We start from the raw sequence: 20,846 nt of genomic DNA, 5'->3' as shown, positions 1-20,846 counted from the left end.
CAGCTTTTAAAATTTCAATGGCAACATGTTTTGAATCCAGTTAAAAGATGCAAAGTTAATGTATTCAGTATCTGATCAATTTAGATAAGCAAAGGAAACGGGAAGTAGAACAGCACAAGACAATTTTTTACCCCGTAGTGCTGCAGTTATTTCCTCTACCACCAGAGGGGGTTACTGCATGGAGAGATGGAAAGGCTGATACCATACCAGAGCCAGTTGGGAACCTAACAGTCTCTGAACGATGCCAATAAAACATGGAATCGTACTAATTTTTTTAGACACCATCAACTAAATAGATCAGGACAGTCTGTGGCATGGAGGAGTGGAGTCTGCCTGTGTTCAATTTAAAAATTAGATGCTTATGTCAGCCTCATAAACAAAACTATGGCATTGCTTTAATTCCAACATTTTCGATTATTGCCCTCCTAATAACCAGTTGCAGCCAGCAGATTTAGAGTGAAAGAGGCTGGTAAAGAACCAAGAAACTTCGATTTCTCGAATTCATACGGTTTTTTGACACCGGTAAACACGACATATACTGAAAATGCTGTCGACTTTGTGCTCAAGCTTAAAAAGAAGTCAACTTTTATCTTATTTTTTAGCTTTTCCTCCAGATTTTGCACTTTTTTGAGCTTCTGACAACGTGACCGTCACGTAATGTCTGCACAGGCAAGGCTCGAAAGCTCTTGGGGAGATGGAAGGTCTGAACTGGCTCAGACTGAACTCAAAATTTTCCAAACCACCAAAGGCTACCTCTTTCTGGATATTATTTACTGTTCTTTTTCCCAAAGCAGAATATCACTTAAGCCTGGAAAACTTGTGCAGAAGAGTTTGCCACGCCCTCCCGTCTCCTCGCTCAGCCCTCGCTCCCGTGCCCCTCGCCTGCCTGGGTCTTGCTAGCTAGAGCAGGCGCGGGCTCTTTTTGGCCCCATGCGGGCTCTTACCCTACGGCCCACCTCTCTGTTTCCATGGAGGTTTGGGGAAGCGTCAGAGCCTTTTCCTCTGGTTTGGACCAGCCACTTCCCTTGGTTGGTTTGCATCTTGGATTACCTGGTGAAGATGGGAGTGAGGAAGAGAGACGCTTTTATCCCCGTTTGGAAAGCTGTTGGTGGTAACCAGGAAATGATCAGACTCCCAAGTATAATGGACTTTGGAAATAGATGGGGAAACTGATGGAGATCAAAGGAGGAGAGCAGTACAGAAATAAGGACCAGGACTCCATCTGTTAACTCTTCCTGATAGAGCCGGGCATGTGTGTGTAGGGCTCCATGTTTCTTACTCTTCCTGCGATGACTCAGAAAAAAATGGCCAGAATCACAGCAGAGGGCTTTTTGAGGTTTGTAATATCTAGGGCAGGTGTCCCCAAACTACAGCCCGTGGGCCGCATGTAGCCTCCTGAGGCCATTTATCTGGCCCCCTGCCGCACTTCCGGAAGGGGCACCTCTTTCATTGATGGTCAGTGAGAGGAGCACTGTATGTGGCGGCCCTCCAACGATCTGAGGGACAGTGAACTGGCCCCCTGTGTAAAAAGTTTGGGGACCCCTGATCTAGGGTAACAAATGAATGTCACTTTGCTATGTATTATGATGTGCAGTGGTCATCCAGACACATTTGATTTGATTTTGATTTATTTCCTATCATCTCGCTTCATAATTTCATGTAGACTGTTGTGCTGACAGCGGTATAGACCCAGAGCACGTTTCTGTGGAGGTGCTGCTTTTAACTTTTTAAATATGAGAAGAAAGGCTGTCTCTGATAATAATCGACTTAAGTGACATTCATGAATAATTTTTTAAGGAACCAGGAAGGAATGAGATTCAGACTGGGGGCATGGTGGGGCAGGGGCAGGATGGGGAGGAGTCGGAGCGGCAGGTCACGGGGAGGGATGCCTGTCGCCAAGCAGGCTTACGGGAGCAGAGCGCAGGGCCAGGCGGGGACTGGGCTGCGATCTGGGAAGTGATGCAAGAGGTGATCCGTGTGGCAGGAAGGCAGGATTCTGAGCACTGCTTAACAGGTAGAGGACAGAGTGGAACGTAGAGGGAGCCAGGTTTGGGGGTTAACATACGGGGACATTTCCGAGTAGGAGGGCGACAGGAGAAGTCATCGGTAAGCAGGTTCAGGTTGAAGACAAGCAGGGTTTCTGTGGGGCTCTGTGGGAAGAGACTGGGCCTGAGTGTGTCCCTGGGCTGCAGTCCCAGCCCTGCCGCTGCCCCCGTGTGGGTGTTGAGCTTGTCCCAAAGGTTGGTTTGACTGTCTTTTCCACTGGCCTGTGAGCTCCATGAGGTGTGTGTGGGGGAGTGGGTTCCTGTTTATTATTAAATCTCTAGTGTCCCCTGTGGTTCTTAGCACATGAGAGGCACTCAACAACTGCTCAATCAATAATGAAAAGATGAATAAAGAAGCAAAAGAACTGGGCAGAGGGAAGATAAATGGGAACGTTTAGATGAAGGCAGCAAAGATGAAAAGTCTTTTCTTGGGGCTGTAGATAGAAAGCCCACAGCCTTGCACACACGAGGCTTCGTCAGAGTCTTGGGATTGAGGTCGTGTCAGTAGGCAGCAGGGACTTGTGACAGTCATTGCATAGGCTGGTGGGCTTCCTGAATCAAGTTCCACTGGGCCCCTAAGTGGTGCCACTTAGAGTCACTTTGTAAGGGGAGGTCATGACATAGGCCCAGCTTCCCCTAGGGATGGCGGGAGGTGTGTGGAGGCCAGGAAAGGTCATGGAGCTGAACAGCTGTAATGCCAGGTGGCCTAGCATGCAGTCCACCCTCACTACTCCGGCCCGTTGAAGGTGGCACTGCCGCTACCTTTATAGAAAGAATTAGTGGCTTTTGACATCTGAGCCTCCCTGCCCCTGCCTTTTTGAAAAGTTTTTAAATGTGGCAAAATGTAAAGAACATAAATTTTACCATTATAACCATCTTTTTTAAGTGCACAAATTGGTAGTATTTGGTGCAGTCACACTGTTGTGAAGCCATTCCCAAGAACGCTTTTCCTTCTGTAGAACCGAAACTGTCTACCCACTAAGCAAGTCCCCATGGCCCCTCCCCTGATGTTTTTGCCCACCACATAAACATCCTTGGGACATTTCCGATTGAATTTGTGACTCTTCCCATGCCTCCTGGACCCTCGAGGATGGCATTCGTGAGACCTAGGGGTGCCCAGGAATAGTCTTTGAGTCATATTCACCCGGACTCTGGGTGAGTAACCCCTGGAGCTCCCTGAACAAGAGGTGAACCCTTTGGTTGCTCGCACATGCCTGCCAACTGAGCTGCCCACAGGATGAGGCGTGGCGAGTGCGTTCTGCACCGGGGCCAGGTCAGAAATGGGTTGTCCTGGCTTTGTCATCTTTCTCCCTGCTGAGCACGGCTTTCCTGCTCCAGGATTCCGGTCTCCTGGACCACGCAGCTCCCCTTATTTACATGTCATTCCTTGATGTCCCTTCCTTCTGTCCCAGAGTGCTTGGGCTCAATGCTCACACTCCCCCTGGGCTCACAGCCTCTCTGGCTCTCTGTTTGCTGCCGTCTTGTTTAAAATATGCCTCCTATGGGCACTGACCCTCAAGATCACTTTCTTCCAAGATTCCCATCACCTCCAGAGCCAAGTGGGTTTTCCTTGCTGGTCAAAAATAAGTTCAGAAATACTTATCTTTTGTTACCTCTCCTACCTTTTGAGAGGTGGCTCTGGGCAAGGAAAGCCTCGAGTTTGTCAAGCTTTCTCCCTGGGCATAGCGTCTCCACCTCTGGTGCAAGGCAGCGGCTCTCCAAGCCAACCTCAGCTGGTTGTACCTGCGCAGACCCCCCACAGACCTTCTCTCGGAGCTGCACCACCGTGCACGTATGCACACCCCCTGAGAAAGTGAAATAGGTGCACTGGCCCCGTTGGCGTCCTGTACTTCAGGTGGACCTCTGCATGTGGGTGCCCCCTGCAGGGGTCTCACTGCCCGCCCTGCCTGTTTCCAGGCCGCTGACAAGTGCGAGGCACGAGGCACCGAGGGAAAGAACAAAGGAGGTGATCTCCCTGCTCTCAGAAATCCTATTATCTGCTTGTTGGAAACAGACACGCACATGTGAAAAGATGACTAAATATGCCAGGCAGTAAATGTAAAATGCCATCTGAGTTGAATGGACTACATATCCGACATGAGTTCAGAGGCACGGCCAAGATCACTTCCAGCTGCGGTGGTCAAGGCAGGCCTCACGGGGAAACACGCGGGCCTGGCCTGGAGGGCAGGCTACCCTGGGGCTGGCAGGAGAAGGGCTGATGGTTTCAGACATGGGGAGCCATGCCCCCTTCAGGAGAAATGAAGAAATGCGTGCTTTTTAAATGAAATGCATTTCTCAAGGTTTTATATAGCTGTCCCACCTTTCTTATCGAGGTGAATTAGGAGTGCCAAGTTGGTGCCTAGGTGGGCCAGGGTTAGGGGCTTGCCTATGGGGAGGAACTGAAGCAATAAATCTGGACAAATGTGAGTAAGGGTCTTGAATAAGCTGTTTTCAAAGTTTAGTGGTGGGTAAGACAGTCAGAACCCAGCTACAGCTGGGTTCATAAATTTATTTCTGAGCAAATAATGGTGGGTAAAATTAGCAGACATCTGGAAGAGGCACATATTTCAAAGTTATTTTGGTCTGATCTATAAAGCGCACCATGAGGAATATGATTGGTAGCTGGTCTTAATAAACAGTTAGTGGGTTCTGCCTGCCTGAAATGCAAAACAGATGTATCTTTGTTCTTTTCAACTGACTTTGATGAATAAACTATATGTGACGTCAGGTCCAAGCTATTGGATGTCTGAGTCCGACTGAGAAATATTTTAGAATATAAAAAAGTTTCCATGGTCGACACCAGAAGAACAAAGTGAATTCCAGTCGCATTGCTGTTAGCATTGAAGCAGGTTCAGAAACTCAGGGAGACCTTCGTCCAACACCCCCTTTATGGTATTTGGGGGCATTGTTTCCCTCTGTCACACGAGGACACCCTCCCATTTCATAGCTATGAGTTCCGAGGGCGTGTGGTTTTCAGCTGTCACTTTGGGCCCTTTTTGATGGTCGTTATTGTTGTTTTGCTTATTTGTACAAATGTCTCCTAAAAGGGCCAACTAGGATTCTGCAGCAGTGCCCCGGTATCTGGAGCCTGTGTGATGTGGCCGTTCCCCTCCGTTTGTTTGGTTATGCATGATGCGGGATTTTTAATCATTTGCATCTTGGCTTCACTGGGTGTTTCTGGCAAGCGGGCTCTCCAGCCAGCCCTGCGCTGTGCTCTGTGCATCGGGAAACCAGCTCACTCTGCAGGTGTTTCATCCATAAACAAGCATCAGCCACGGGCTCCTCTTTCTTTTTACGGAAACGCTTTGGAATTTAACTTTCAGATACAAATACTTGGAGCAGTTGGCAGCGGAGGCACACGAGAAGGAGCTGAGAAGCCGGAGCACGAGCCGGGGCAGAGCTGACCTCGCCTTGGACCTGACCTCACCGGCAGCCCCTGCCTCCTCCGCCCTTCTGAGTCCAAGCCCTTTATCTCTAGACTCCCAAGAAGCTCTCCCGGGAGCATCCTCCTCCTCAGGAACACCTCAGCATCCCCAAGGTGAGTGCTGGGAGAGGCGGGGGAGACTGGCGGGTTCATTAACACCAGACAGGCTTTTTCTGGGGCGGTGGTAATCATTCCTACGTTCAAACTAATGCTGACAGTCAACTAAGGGTAAGCTTAGGGAGTGGCTGCATCCTGAGCTGCCACTAATAAAATAGCGTTTTCAGAGTCACTTATAGTAAAACAAAATGATTTGTAAAGATGGTCATTGAAATAAAATACTGAGAATAAGACTGACTTTGACATCTAATCCTAAATCACAGGGTTTTAACTTAGTACTCTATAATTTGGATATTATTTATTTATTGGCTCTGCCCCATAAAGTGGCCACTTTGAAATGTTCTTCTTACCCTAGGAATTGTTGGTCTGGTTTAAATTAAACTGATGGTGAATAGAAGTAATCAGTGTAAGCAAAGAAAAACGTGGACCTGGTGAGAATAGGAGTTACACGTTGAAGAAGGGAAGACTATGGAGAATAGTACAGATTGCTGGCACGTGGTGTGGGTGGAGGTGCTTGTGTGCAGACAGACAGGCTTTCCCTGGACAAGTTCCCTGTCGCCTTAGCTTTCTTTGGGGAAAAACAAGGGTATTGTACTCTGCAGCTTTGGGCATCAGCTGTTTTCCCAATTACTCTGCGAATCTGGGTCCCTTTTCTTTCCCATTAACAGAGAGGATGGTTCTTGGGCACAGGCACCTCCACAAGGCATGCTGATTAACCCTGCAGCTAGCACTGCTGGGTTTGCTCGAGTGTTATGGCTTGCAGCCTGACATAGACTCAGCCAACCTAAGACAACAGAGACACTAAACTTTTAACTCTAGGAGGGTTGACTAAATATGGCGCAAAGTTTAATTTAAACAAGCCAGGACTCCATGACCTCAGCAGAACTGGATGTAACAGAACAAAGTCATCTGTCCAATTCTTTGCTGGCTCTCCAAGCCTCAGGGCTCGCTCTGCAGGAGCAGGCTGGCTGCTCCACTGCTCTCCCTCCCGTCCGGGTTCTCCTGGTCCCTGAGCCATGGAGCACTGTCCCAGGCAGATGGCTCAGGCACAGACGAGTGATGTTGGTCTTAAAATATTGAGACTGAGAATCAGGAAAAAAAAAAGACTCTTCTGTAACAACTCTGTGCGTTCCAAACCCTGCCTGAGATCACTGCTCTATCTCAAGCGTGGTGTTTCCAGAAGCAATGTGAAAAGTATTTCCCAGCAAAGGAGCTCAGCACTTAACCTTGAGACTTTTAATTCTAATTGTTGTTCCTCCAGAATTTTACAGAATGTTTGTCTCTACTATGAAATACAGAGTGGCCCCACGCTGAGAGGTAATTGTCAATATCTATAAATAGTCTTTGTCCTCAGCATTTTAAATCTACTTGTGGCAAAAAGAGTTCCTCAGGTATTTATCCATTTACAGTCAAAGTGGAGGCTGTTCTAGCCCATTGAAAAGAACATTAATGTCAACAAGAACACAGAAACTACTTACTTGGAGTATATACAATGTACATTCAAAGAAACAAAGTTATTTCAAGTATACTTCCAGAAAGATAAATAGCAAATATTATTTTTCTCTACAGAGAAGGAATTAATAGAGACTGAGAAAATTGTGAGTGAAATCATACAAGTGATCTCTGCCCCTGAAAAAGGAATGCAGAGCTAAATATAGTCATGACTACAAACTGATAAAGTCACACTATGGGACATTTGCTTTTTTTTCTGAAAAGGAAAGCAGTGGCTCTTAAGAAGTTGAGAAGAGCCATCTGTCACATGTTAAGTAGTCATCATCCAAGTCACTTGGGACCAGTCAACTATTCTAACATCCTTGTCCTAATACATAACTGAATTCATACAATTGGAAATTACATGTATATGAGAAGAAACGCTGCTAGAGAATGGTCTCAGAAAGAACTGCTGAGGCTTCCTTCTGACTTGGGGGTCTTTGACCTCAGGACAGAAATATAATGTTGATATGACAGAAAGGTTTCCCTCAGCCTAATTTGTCATTGTTCTTTGAAACTAAGCATTCAATTAATAGCCTATTCTTTTTACCAGGTCATATTTTCAAATGCTGAAAGCAATTTTTTGCTTATCCCTAACCTTTACAATATCCCAGCAGCATCTGGAGGAAGAATAAAAAATGTAATCACACATCCAGATGTTTGTCCTGCACCAGACACCTGGCATTATGTTATGTGGTCCAAATGTGCCAGGGTTGACTTGCTTTTTCATTCTTTCTCCTTGTGGAATCGTATGACAGTGACCCACTTCACGTTGCTCTCGTGCTCTGCCCCTTCCCCCCAGATGCTGCTATTTAACACCTGTGCATCTAGGGAAGTAGGGGAGGCTACTGTCTGTGTTTTACCAAGTGTCAGAGAGATGGGAAGACGTGCTTCAGCTCTTGTTGGCTCCCTGCTGGGAGCACAGCCAGCGTTTTGACTTCAATCCAGCTGTTTCTCAGGGTGTCACAGTATCACAGTATTTGTGGTGGTGTCCACAGCAATGCCACACCTTCTCCTCAGCATCTGCAAAATTGTGGCCTGCATTTCAGGATTGTATTTACAAGAAAAGAAAAAAACAAATGTATTTGTTATTAAACTCTTTGTACTTCGGGATTGAAGGTCACTTTGTGGTTTCTTTTGTTAAAACTTACTCAGATTCCGGAGAACTTAATAGCAGAAGGTATGAAAACACTAAAAGTGTCTTCATCTTTTCTTTTACAAAGTATATTTTAAAAGAAGAAAGGGCTAATGATAAAGTACCCACAGCATTGTGTGCCATCTAGTGAGATCTTTAGGCAAAAATGTTCCCGGTAAAATCTGCTATAACTTTTGTACGTATTATGCCCTACCCCCACCATCAAGTCAGTGTGTGCTTGAATCATTTTCCCATCTGGCCCTCTTGTGGCTCAGGGCAGATGTTTGCCCAATACTACCTAGACTTAGTGGTGATGGTCAGAATATGTTTTCTCTGTGTGAAACTACCAGTCCTAAGTAAGGAACAAACATACACATGTGTTCTCATTCGCACTGTGCTGTAATTAATGCAGGTAGCCCCAAACTGAGGTAAACATGGAAGAGCCTATCTCTTTACCCATTGCTGTAATTATCCGTTCCTTATTTTCACTCAGCTTTGGTGGTATACATCAGAATATCTAGCTTGTCAGTTTATTACCTATCATTTTTTTTAAAAAATCACAGATAACACTAGAAACAAATAAATTATTCTCACAAACCAGAGAAAAAGGTACAGGGTTCTTACTAGGATCGAGTTATTTGGTATACCCTTGAGGAAGTTGCTCTGAGGATTAAAAGTAAGCTGTGTACCCACAAGTGAAATAAATATAGCAAGATCACCTATTACTCCAGTGGGTATCAGATCTAGGTAACCTATTTCATAGAAACAAGGTGTAGAGAACCACTCATCTCAAAGCCAGGTGTTAATGGTGGCTTCTGGAGGGTGTCTCAGGGTTGAACTACCTTTCTTGGAGGCTAGAACTGTGTTCCTCTTTTGCTCTTTGGCTTACACACCAAAGGCCAGATGGAGAGAGAAGGGAGCTGCCTTCAAGAGTGCAGGGGTCCCCAAACTTTTTACACAGGGGACCAGTTCACTGTCCCTCAGACCATTGGAGGGCCGCCACATACAGTGCTCCTCTCACTGACCACCAATGAAAGAGGTGCCCCTTCTGGAAGTGTGGTGTGGGGCCGGATAAATGGCCTCAGGGGGCCGCATGTGTCCCACGGCCGTAGTTTGGGGAAGCCTGGGTATCTTTCACCTGCTGGTGTCAGGTGAGAGCATATAAATGGCTGGATTATTTTTCTTATTTTTTAGTTTAGTGCTCTACAGGGCAGGGCAAAAGTAGTTTACAGTGTGAGTATGTGACATGGTTTATTCCTGTATTGTTTATTAATTATTTTATTATTTTCAATACAAACAGATGTAAGTCTACTTTTGTCCCACCTAATTTTTTCTCAGTCTTTCTCGTTTTGTTTCAATCTTCTTACTCTTTTTCTGCCTGCCCTCTAGGTGTCAAGTTTTTCCCAAGGTTCGTTCTCCAGCAACCCTCTCTTTTCACAGAGAAATAAATAGCACTTTAGAAGTACATTTGAAAATTTTACCACACTATATTCTATGTCAGGGAAAAATAGTTCAACAGTGATGTTTTGTTTCTACCTATAATTGGATTCCTAGATATTTCCAAATATTTCACTGTTTGGCCCTCGGGATGTAAACCGTAGGCTGCACGGCCCTGGCCTACTCACCAGCAGGCACGGCAGGCATTTACAGAAGTTGTTGACATGGTATACTGATATTTTATTTCAGATAGTCAAGCATTTCAAGTACTGGTAAATATAATTGCTCTAGCTCCTGATACTCACACCTGTACCTAAACTACAGACATATAATTATTATCATGAAATGTTCAGTTTGTTTAAATGAATAGTCATGTTTCATGGAGGTGTCACCGTCGTCATGGCTGCGGTCATTACTGGCCATTGAGCATCTTACCACCTTTGTTGTGCAATGTGTTCCGAGATTCCTTTAGGTGTAGACACTCTGCTAGGTGACCCAATCCACGTGGCAGCAATCAGAAACATCTGGTATCCCGTTTCCAGCTGGCACAGTCACAATAGATCATCAGTTGTCAGCCTAATGCATGCTGGTTCCCTCTCATAAAGCTTTTGGACACCTCCAGTCCCGTATTTCATGAATTGGCAGGAGATTAGATTCTCTGTGGTTCTGTGACTCAGGGCTGACCCACCTCCCCATACCTCACCTGACTGTTGCTACTTGATGCCACTTGGTCAATTAAAATTTCTCAGAAACTCTCCCTAAGGCCAAAGCCCTGCCGGCCACAACTGCTGTGGGGTTTGGGGGTGTGTGTGTGTGTGCAAGCCTTTGCAAATCATTGTAGGGTTTTTCGGTTTGGTTTTTGCCATTTCGCTGTTTCTAAAAATGAAAAAAGACAAAACCTTCCCCTTTTTTCTCCCATTGAGAATAACATTTGCTTGCCATGTATTTTCTTACACTGTATTTTAAATCATTAAATAGTTTTGAGTCCTTTTGATGTAGACAAAATGTGAATCTTACTTAAGTAAAGACAAGGCAAATAATGGCATTGGGAGAGTTGTTAAGGAAGTGTACTGTGTGATCAACACCGTAACTTCACAGATAGCAATTAGGCCTCCCACTCATGAAGGAGCTAAGACTACTGTACGTGGTAAGCTGGTAAGTCAGCCTGCCCCAATTTCATGGATATTGCCAGAAGACATGAGGCTCCTGGATCAGAGCCAAAGGACTTCATTACTTATAGCAATAACAGTAGCTTGAGTATCAGCATTTGTGCCATTTCTCCAAGCCCCATTTCCATGAGGTGATGTGACCAGGCCCAAGTAATACCTGCACGTGCACACACACAGACCCTGAGCTTTGGGATCCCAACTCGTTTATAGTAGGCAGTTAGCATGCCTCCCCTTTGTCCCAGAGAAAGACATCTTTCATACACTGGACAATAAACCAACCAATCCTTTGCTCTAGAGCAGGGGTCAGGAAACTTTTTGGCTGAGAGAGCCATGAATGCCACATATTTTAAAATGTAATTCTGTGAGAGCCATACAACGATCCATGTACGTTATGCATTATCCAATAAAAATTTGGTGTTGTCCCGGAGGACAGCTGTGATTGGCTCCAGCCACCCGCAGCCATGAACATGAGCAGTAGGAAATGAATGGATTGTAATACATGAGAATGTTTTATATTTTTAATGTTATTATTATTTTTATTAAAGATTTGTCTGTGAGCCAGATGCAGCCATCAAAAGAGCCACATCTGGCTCTTGAGCCATAGGTTCCCGACCCCTGCTCTAGAGGGAGACACTGTCTCTGTCTTCCGAGGCTGTTAGATATTCCAGAACCAAAGGCTACCAGAGCCACTGCTTGCAAGATAGCAGAACACGAGAGACCTTGGAGAACTGTTTCCAAGCATTGTATTATAAGGGTTTTGAATCAACCTTTACAGTCAAATGTGCATCCTAACATCTGTTTAATGTAAACCAAAAATTTGAATTTTGAACTGTAATTAGCTTGTTCTTTACTTAGCAAAAGAGGACCAGGAGCTGCCAGACCCAGTCTGCAGCAGGCACTGGAGGTGAATGAATTTTTCTGCACCCTGAGGTGCTAACAGGGAATCTGGAAAGACAGTAGTGCCTTTCATTGCAGGTCGGAGCCTTGGGTAAATGCTCCCAGGTACGGTGAGGCGGCGGCCGCAGGCAGGGGCGATGAGCATTCTTCAATCAGTGTGGCAGTTTGAATTTCCATAGTCAGTGACTGAGACTGGGAACTGGCAAAAAAGCATAACTCTCTGGTTCCCTCTAGTATCCATATCTGTGGCCAGGGCCTCGATCACCACTCTGCTATTTCTTCCACTCCTCTGTTGCCTCTAGCAGCCCTGCCTCTCCCTTACCCCCCCCCCCCCATAAGGTATTTGTACAAAATGATACAGTGCCTGCAGTGCGGAGCAAGATAATCACACATGGGGTTTCCAGTCCCTAAAATTATGCTTTTTCAAGAGAATCCCTGGGTTCAGTGACCCTGGACTATATCTTATCTGCCTCTGAACCTGGCATGAATCTTTGGAGCCTTCTGAAGCTGCAGCCCCTCCAAGAAAGCTGCCTCCACTAGATATAGTGAGACGTTTCGGTAGATTTTGTTGACTTTCTAGATCCAGCATCTCTGGATCCCTGTGTATCCCTCTAGGTAATCTCCAGACTCTATGTGTTGTTTGGCTTTATTGTCTTCTACATTTTTCATCATTGTTTTCTCATCAATTTTTTTCTCAGTCTTTCTCATCATTTTATTTCTTTTTTTTCCATTTTTATTAATTTTAATGGGGTGACATCAATAAATCAGGGTACATATATTCAAAGAAAACATGTCCAGGTCATTTTGTCCTTCAATTATGTTGCATACCCATCTCATCATTTTATTTCAATCTTCTTACTCTTTTTCTGCCTGCCTTCTAGGTGTCAAGTTTTTACCAAGGTTCATTCTCCAGCAACCCCTCTCTTCAACACTCTCTGGCTGTGTCTTCACATCACATCTGTGATTCTTAACTACTTCCCATGTGCTAAAACTGCTGGGTCTGCATCTACAGCTAGGACGCGTGTATCCAACCTTTGTAGGCATTACCATCTGAATGCTCCTCAGACACTTCAGACTTCATGGATGCCAGACATTCAGATGGGAGACCTCACCCATAAGACTCCTACCCGCAAACCTGCTTATATTTGCTAGTCGTCATCTGGTTAAGACCATCTTTCTTGGCCTAGTCATTTAAGCTGGAAGCATACATATAATTTTCTACTTTTCCCTCAATGTTCTCCCCTACATCTAGTCAGTCACCAAGTGTTTATGTCCTCTTTTCTCTGAAGTCAGCCCTCTTCCCTGTCTTTCTGTCACCAGTGCCTTAGTCCAAGTGTTAGCCATCTCTGATCTGGTTCTAATAGATCTTACATCTTCCAGGGTCTACTTAACAACTCAATCATTATCTATATCTTGTTCTTCTCTTGGCTCTCCTACAACCAGTCTTTACCCCCCATCCCCCACCCCCACAAGTTAGGTTCCATCAGCACCAATCACTGTGTCCCTGGAAGGTACTGCATTCCCTCAGGTGTGCCTCTGTGCCTGACTGCCCTCTTCCACTGGGTGCCCGCTGGGCTTTTATTTAGCTATTTGAAACATCTCTAAAGCCTTCCTTGTGCCTCTCCTCTGTTTCCCTTCAGCTTGTGCATGCCTGAAATACAGGGCACATTTCCCTGCACATATAGTCGTCCCCAATACAGGGCGCATTTCCCTGCACATACAGCCGTCCCCAATACAGGGCGCATTTCCCTGCACATACAGCCGTCCCCAATACAGGGCGCATTTCCCTGCATATACAGCCGTCCCCAATACAGGGCGCATTTCCCTGCATATACAGCCGTCCCCCTGCCTCATCTATGTGCTCTTCAGAGGAGGGCCCATGCATGCACTCACCTTTGTGATCACTCAATGCTTGGAGCAGCATAGGCATTTAGTAGATATTTTATGAGCTCCTGCATGAATAAACAACATGTAAAAAAAGAAAGCAGACACATTAATCTACACAGATGGCTCTCTCCCCTGTACCCAGGTATTTACTATACAGGCCATGACGGAAGACACACCTTTGACTATCTAATCCATTCTAAAAAGTGAAGGAATGATGGCGGCCTACTATGCAGGTGGAGCTTTTACAGAGAGTTGACACAGTGTCTAAGGACTATTTCTTTCTGAGGTCAAACTCTAAAAAAGAAAGAAAATTCAGAGAATGAGTCTTAACAAATTTGTAATTAACATATTCAACTGCCTTTTAAAATACTCCATATTTTAACAATGAATGAATTCTTCGTGAATGAATTTGTTAACAAGCACAAATAAACTCAATCACTGATTAAGTGGAGAGCCACATCCATCAGTGCTTAGATGTAACTGAGAAAGGCTCAACCTGTTGGGATGAGAATTAAAGAGTGGGATTTCTAGTTGTACCCCAATCTCAGGCTAGCTGGTTCTGCTTGGGCATGGTCATATTCCACTGATAGGAAGGGCTAATATTTTCCTTAGATATTTGTTGTTTTGATATAATATCTATTGACTATGACTTAAGAGACCACTTTAGCTTGAAAAATATTTTAAGGAAGACAGTTTTTCATAGTGCCTGGCTCCTAAGACTTCTAAATAAATATTTATGGAATGAATGAGGTTGCTACTAATCATATTAGAACATCTAATTAAGAGTAAGTATCTTGCTCAGCCTGAAAAAAAGTGAATTAGCAAAAAATAAATAAAATAAAATCCCCTCAAATTCAGTTTACTTGCTAGCTGTTATTATTTAGGACTGTCCATTTTAGTGTTAGTGTATCCCTTCCAAAATAGCAGTTTTTGTTTTGATGTCCTTGTTGTTTCTGTCTGGGACTTGACGAGAGCTAGCAGTGCTGTTGAACGCATTGCCAGTTTGAAATCAGACAGCGTCTTTGTCCTTGAGGAGAGGCTGGTCTTCCTATTTACTCTTACAAGAAAATGGGCATGTAGTAAAGCCAGGACCTCCACCAGCCCTACGGGGCACGGAAGGACAAATATTGGAGTTGATTCTGTTTGACTCTGTTTGAACCAAGGCAAGACTTGTCTGACTGTCAAAGAGAAATTTGAACAAGTTCAAAGGAAGTCTCTGTAACTGGGGGGTTGATGTTTGGAACTATGCATATGGTTCAAGTTCAAGATAATGATAGAGTAATAAATGATACAATCATCTTAAATTGCTCCTCATTTTCTGTTTATAATGTGAAATAGAATCTTTGTGGTAAGAAATATTAGAATAATTGAACCTAAAACTGGCTTCTTTTTTGTCCTATATGATACTACAGTGGAGTTGTATCATATGTATGTTTAGCCAAGTGAACTCAATCAGAAGCATAATCTAAGAGGCAAAAGGGGAGGAGTGGAAATGACAATTTAATAGCGTTTGTCATCCTTCCCAACACTCAGCTCAGGTGAGTGTCCCGATGTGAGCATGACACGAGGACCAAAGACCTGTTTATTTTCTTGAACCATTCCTTACTCACATGCCTCTTGTCGTATGAATGACTTGCTACATCAAATGTGATTTTACAGTTTAAGGATTTGTATTTGGAGACAATATGTCCCAGAACATCAAGCTCAAATTCTTACTGCATTCCCCTGAAACTGAATGAAAACCTTGGTTGTTGGAACGACCAGGGTGGGGATGGGATTGGTAAAGAGGCGTCCTCCAGAAGGGTTTCTGAAGGTGATTCTGACCATGTATGGTTTTCATCTGTAGAGATGGTTTCAGCCTGAGTGGTTTAGAAAATCTAGCTCCAAACTCTGAGAACAAAGCTGTGCTTAATTTCGAAGGCATATAAATTCATTAGGCAATGAATCAGTATTTTGCAGGTGATAAACTATTTCTTCTATAAAACTTGAGTAAGCTGAGATTGTGCCTATCCTGATGAAACTATTCACCTAAAGCAGTAACTCTCAATCAGGGGTGATTTTTTTTTTCCCAAGGGACATTTGGCAGTGCCTGGAGACATTTTTGGTTGTCACAACTGGGGAGAAGGTGCTGTTGACCTATAGTGGGTAGAAGCCTAGGAATGCTTCTAAATGTCCTATAGTGCACGGGATAGCCCTCCACAACAAAGAATTAGCCAACCTCAAATATCCATAGTATCAAGGCTAGGGAACCCTGCTGTAGAGTGAATCTGAGTGAACAGCTTAGAAAGAACTGGCCCAACACCAAAAGCAAAGGCTAAAGAATTTTCAAAGTTCTGAGCTTTTTCCCTTGGGACCTTTTTCACATTTATGTGATTCAACCACAGTTTAAAGTTGATGGTGTTAGTTATTAGCTATGAACTGGGGAGGTCCCTGGAATCTACACAGTTTGGAGCAACTATTATAGAGCTGGCTGGCCCAGCCCTTGGTTTCATAAGACCTGCCAGAAAGCCAAGTCCTGGCAAAGTCATCGAGACACCATCACAGATTGAAATCAGTTGAAGCCACCCAAAGACTTATTAAATTCAGATCTTTCTACCAGCAATTTATCTCTTCAAAGAAAAATTGCTTGACAAGATTCCAGTTGGATCTCCTGGACTCACTGTCAGGGGCATCGATAAAAGCAGAATTGAAATGTTTGTACCCACCGTACTTTCTTTTTTTAAAGCAATGACTACAGTGTACTTATCCTTTAAGGCTGAAGTCAACTCACCACACAGAAACAGCATGATTCACAGCCCAAGCTTTTCAATCAGGCCATTCAAGGTTCAAATCCCAGCTCTGCTAGCATTTGCTGTGCTTGTCAGTGAGTCCTTTTGGAAGGAGATGGTGCACTTTCAGAAGGGTGCCTGAGGGTGGTCAGTGAAGGGACTACTTACAGAGGTATGCAGAGGGTCAGGGGACATTAGAGGTTGCAAAGCATCCAGAAACTAGGATCAGTGAAACATGTCAACTCTGTCTGCCTCTAGGCCTGGAGGAACTTGGTGACCGGCTGGGACTTGGTAAGATCTCTGTAGCCTTGGCAGGGAGCCCATGGTTCAGAAATGGTGACTTGACAATTTCTGCCAAATTGCGACCCCGTTTAAAGAGAGCAGGGGCATAAATACTCCAGCCTCACCTTCCGCTATCTCGTCTGAAAGTGAGATGGACCACAAATGGAGGAGCGCTCTCCATAGAGGCCCGCCTCCCCAGGCATGGAGCTGAGTGGAGAACGGGTTGGGAGAAGCAGTCCGGGAGGACCCAGCCCACTCCGTAGCCCTGGACAAGTTACTTAACTTCTCTGAACCTGTTTTCTCGTTTCTCATATGGAACACCACCCTTCATGTTGTTGCTGTGATTAATATAAACAAGGTAATGTGGTTATGGTATCTAGAACTGCCCGGATATATAGAACTTTTATTTTCACTTGACTTGAAGGCCAAGCAGGATCTGATATCTAGTGAGATTTTCAAAATTAGATGAGGAATCGGTGCTGGGCTTTCGGAGGGACAAAGAGAACTCACTAAGACGAGTCAGTGTTTGCACTATGTCTGGGAACAGGGGCTGAGCTGGCTGAAATCCTCACGCCCTGCTCTCTCCTCATCTCTCGGACTTCTGTGACCTGCAGGAGGGAAGTAACAGTGATCTGAGTAGGCACCCTCTTACAGTCGCTCAATCAAAACACTTCAGTGTTCCCTCTGTCCCTGTGGTTCTGTATTGCTGTTTCCATTCTGGCTCCCCAGCCACTCTCTGTCTGTTTCCTTCGGATAGAGAATTCCCATTAGTAACCATGTTAGCCATGGGTCCTTCCTACAGGATAGCAACAACCAGGGTCCTGAATATATTGTAAATGCCTTCCTATTATTTCTCCACATTATATCAATTACCCATTACCATATCCCTTTTTTAAAATTTATTTCTCCTTCTAATACCCTTCCCCCACCCTCTGACCTTAAGATTTAGTTTAAAGCCCTCTGAATCAGGTCAGCGCAGGTTCTGGCCAAAGCCAGTTTTCTGGCCTTTGTTAAGTGCGTTCAGGCAACGCCAAGATCCCATCAGTCTGCTGTGTCGGGACACGGTCCAGAAAGACCAATCCCAGGTTTGGATGCCTTTTGTGTTGCCAGCTACTTCTTGCCATGTCCTCCTTTTATTTCCAGACTCGCATCCAGCCACAGGGAGAGGGCTGCCTGTCACCTGGCCCGGTCCCCACAGGGCTGCCCTCCTTTGCCGTCGGATTTCTGTGTCCTTCCTCATTCGGAGGCGATTGGCCAGTGTGGGTGGCTGTGGACAGGTGTGGGGAGCCCTGGAAGCCGTTGACTCGCAGGTTTGGTTTACCACCGTCGCTCCTGAGTCTCACGTGAAGACGAGGCTGCAGGGTCCTTGCAGGTGTGAGCTGGAGGGTGGGCACCTTGTCCCTCTCTTTCTGCCGGCATGTTGACCTGAGCCTTCACCATTTCCTCCTGGCCTCGGCTTTCTGAGGACAACAAGGAGACCTTGGGACAGATAGGTGGTGAGGATCTAGTGGCCAGTTTGTGTGCAGGGCCTTGAAGGAAGCCAACAGCCCTCCTGCAGCCCCTGCTCCTCAGATGCTAACACAGCACCTCCCCCAGTGGGTCTCCAGGTTGGAAACTTGGTCCCACTGTCCAGAATTTCAACCATTGTAATCTTCCCGTGGCGCTGCTTATGCATTCTGCTCTTGAGCCCCACGGACTGGCCATCGCCGTCCGCTCCCCACTCTGTGTGTCTGCAGGTTTGCCTCCTGGTCTGTTTGCTCCACACGGACGAGGAGCCTTGCTTGCGGCTACCGGCTCGCCTGTGCTGTCCCAGAGGGAGTGCAGCTGCGATGCACGTGGAATCGAGGGGTCCTCTCAGGCAAAATGAAACATGGCCTGTCTCTACCTGAAGCCACCATCACTGCCCTTAGATAATGTTTAGTCCTTATGTCACCTTATAAAGCCTGTGGCCCTGCCCCCGACACTGGACGTCTTTTATTCCTCCAGCACACCCTGTGCTCCGAGTCTCTGCCCAGAACGTTCTCATATCCACTTTCCCTCTTTCAACTCCTTTTCATCCTTACAGACTCGGCTGAAATGTCATTTTAGCACCGAGACATATATCCCTTCCCAGGCCTTGCCACAGACTCTTGCCATACCCTCCAGGGCACCAGGCTCCTGCTCTTAGAATATCCATCACATCGATAAATATTTGTAATTGTGTCTAGTGGGAGCTGAGGACGGGTCTTTCCCCTTGTCCGTTGGTGGCAGGGTTGGCCCACCTTTGCTGTGCAGAGGCTATGGCAGGAAGGCTAGGAGCTCTTGCTCCTTTGTAACCTCCATGATGGCCAGAGCCAAGGCTGTCAGGTGTGACACTGTCTCTCACCACCAACACCGTTGTTGGGCCAGAGAAAGGCTTATAAATGCTGGGACTAGCAACAGCGGGAGGTTAGGAGCAATTTCACCCCGTGGCGCTGGCAAGTACCTTAGTTCTCTTTAGGACTTTTCCAGCAGACAACTCTAGGTCCTCCTGTTTGTCAAGGACTCACAGAGTATAGATGACACTTTTCCCTGCATCTGCCCGGAGACAGCCGGCTTGGGTAATAACTCAGAAGAAACGACTGTGTGTGTGGGAAAGGAGGTCTTCATAAAGGAGCTCCTGATGAAAGACCATGGGGAAGGGGAACGGCAACGTCCTGGGATTTAGTGTGTGTTCTCAGGGTGCTTCCTGAGACCAGTGAGAGTTCTATGAGCAGGTGCTGGCTCAGGACCTCTCTGGGGGCTCTTGGATGTGAAAGGGAGGTGGGGTCTTAGCCCTTAAGGACCTTCTGCTCTTGTACCTGTGTTTGATCAATACAACTCGAGAAGGATTCTTTTTTTTTTTTTAATATATTTTTTTAATTTATTCATTATAGCGAGGGGAGAGAGAGTGAGAGAGAGAAGGGGGGAGGAGCAGGAAGCATCAACTCCCATATGTGCCTTGACCAGGCAAGCCCAGGGTTTTGAACCGGGAACCTCAGCGTTTTCAGGTTGACGCTTTATCTACTGCGCCACCACAGATCAGGCCTCGAGAAGGGCTCTTCCGTGGACCCTGGCTGCTCCTACCAGGGACTCCTGCACTTGTTATCTAGTGCCCTCACCTGGGTACCTGGTCACAAACAGCTGTGACCTATTGATGGGTTTTGTTTTTTGTGTTTGTTTTTTGTTTGTTTGTTTTTTGCCCTGTGTCCCTAGCCAAGTGGTGAGACCTCTGAAGGTAGGGACGCATGTTACATCAAATGACACAGGTGTTACCTGGTGTATATAGCACAGAGATGGTCGAGAATGGGCAGCTATATATGTGTGCTCTCTGCCTTCTTTGACTTCAATGTGTGTGTGTGAATACTGTTTAATTTGTTCATCATTAGAACAACCTCACATACCACAGACCTGCAGTCAGACCTTGTGGAGATGACTACCTCCCCAGCAGTAATGAAAAGAGAAACTTGGCCCTGGCCGGTTGGCTCAGCGGTAGAGCGTCGGCCTAGCGTGCGGAGGACCCGGGTTCGATTCCCGGCCAGGGCACACAGGAGAAGCGCCCATTTGCTTCTCCACCCCTCCGCCGCGCTTTCCTCTCTGTCTCTCTCTTCCCCTCCCGCAGCCAAGGCTCCATTGGAGCAAAGATGGCCCGGGCGCTGGGGATGGCTCTGTGGCCTCTACCTCAGGCGCTAGAGTGGCTCTGGTCGCAACATGGCGACGCCCAGGATGGGCAGAGCATCGCCCCCTGGTGGGCAGAGCGTCGCCCCTGGTGGGCGTGCCAGGTGGATCCCGGTCGGGCGCATGCGGGAGTCTGTCTGACTGTCTCTCCCTGTTTCCAGCTTCAGAAAAAAGGAAAAAAAAAAAAAAGAAAAGAAAAGAAAAGAGAAACTCTCCCAGTGGTCAGATCACACATATAAATAAACATCTGATTCCACGAAGTTAGGCCCTCACGTCTGGGGATGCAACTGCCCTGTTTATTCCCAAGAGTATGTGGCTTTCTAGAGATTGTGTGTCTATTACCTATCCCCACAGCCACTGGCTGTCTAAGCAGAGGGCAGAGCCACTGCTTAAGTGGAAGGAAACAAGACAGTGGAGTGCGTGTAGGCTAGAGCCAAACAGCCATCAAATCCTGGATCCCTCCTACTTTGTCTGCCCAGTCTCCTGGGGATGGGGAGTAGACACAGGCTTATGGCAACC

The 20,846-nt window shown here is 46.1% G+C and overlaps 1 protein-coding gene across 5 annotated transcripts in view; it reads left to right on the top strand.

The window, feature by feature from the left end:
• The window catches only part of FHOD3 (formin homology 2 domain containing 3), a 482,415-nt gene that overhangs the window by 385,526 nt on the left and 76,043 nt on the right, over nucleotides 1-20,846 (top strand). For all 5 annotated transcript variants that reach the window (XM_066246735.1, XM_066246736.1, XM_066246734.1 and 2 more), the window contains one exon: nucleotides 5,369-5,583. In XM_066246735.1, coding sequence (XP_066102832.1) covers nucleotides 5,369-5,583 — 215 coding nt within the window. The remainder of the gene's footprint in view (nucleotides 1-5,368; nucleotides 5,584-20,846) is intronic.

This window comes from Saccopteryx bilineata, chromosome 11 (assembly GCF_036850765.1).
Source record: "Saccopteryx bilineata isolate mSacBil1 chromosome 11, mSacBil1_pri_phased_curated, whole genome shotgun sequence".
Classification (NCBI taxonomy): Eukaryota; Metazoa; Chordata; class Mammalia; order Chiroptera; family Emballonuridae; genus Saccopteryx; species Saccopteryx bilineata.
The sequence above is the reverse complement of the archived record's forward strand: the minus strand, read 5'-3'. Positions and strand labels throughout refer to the sequence as shown.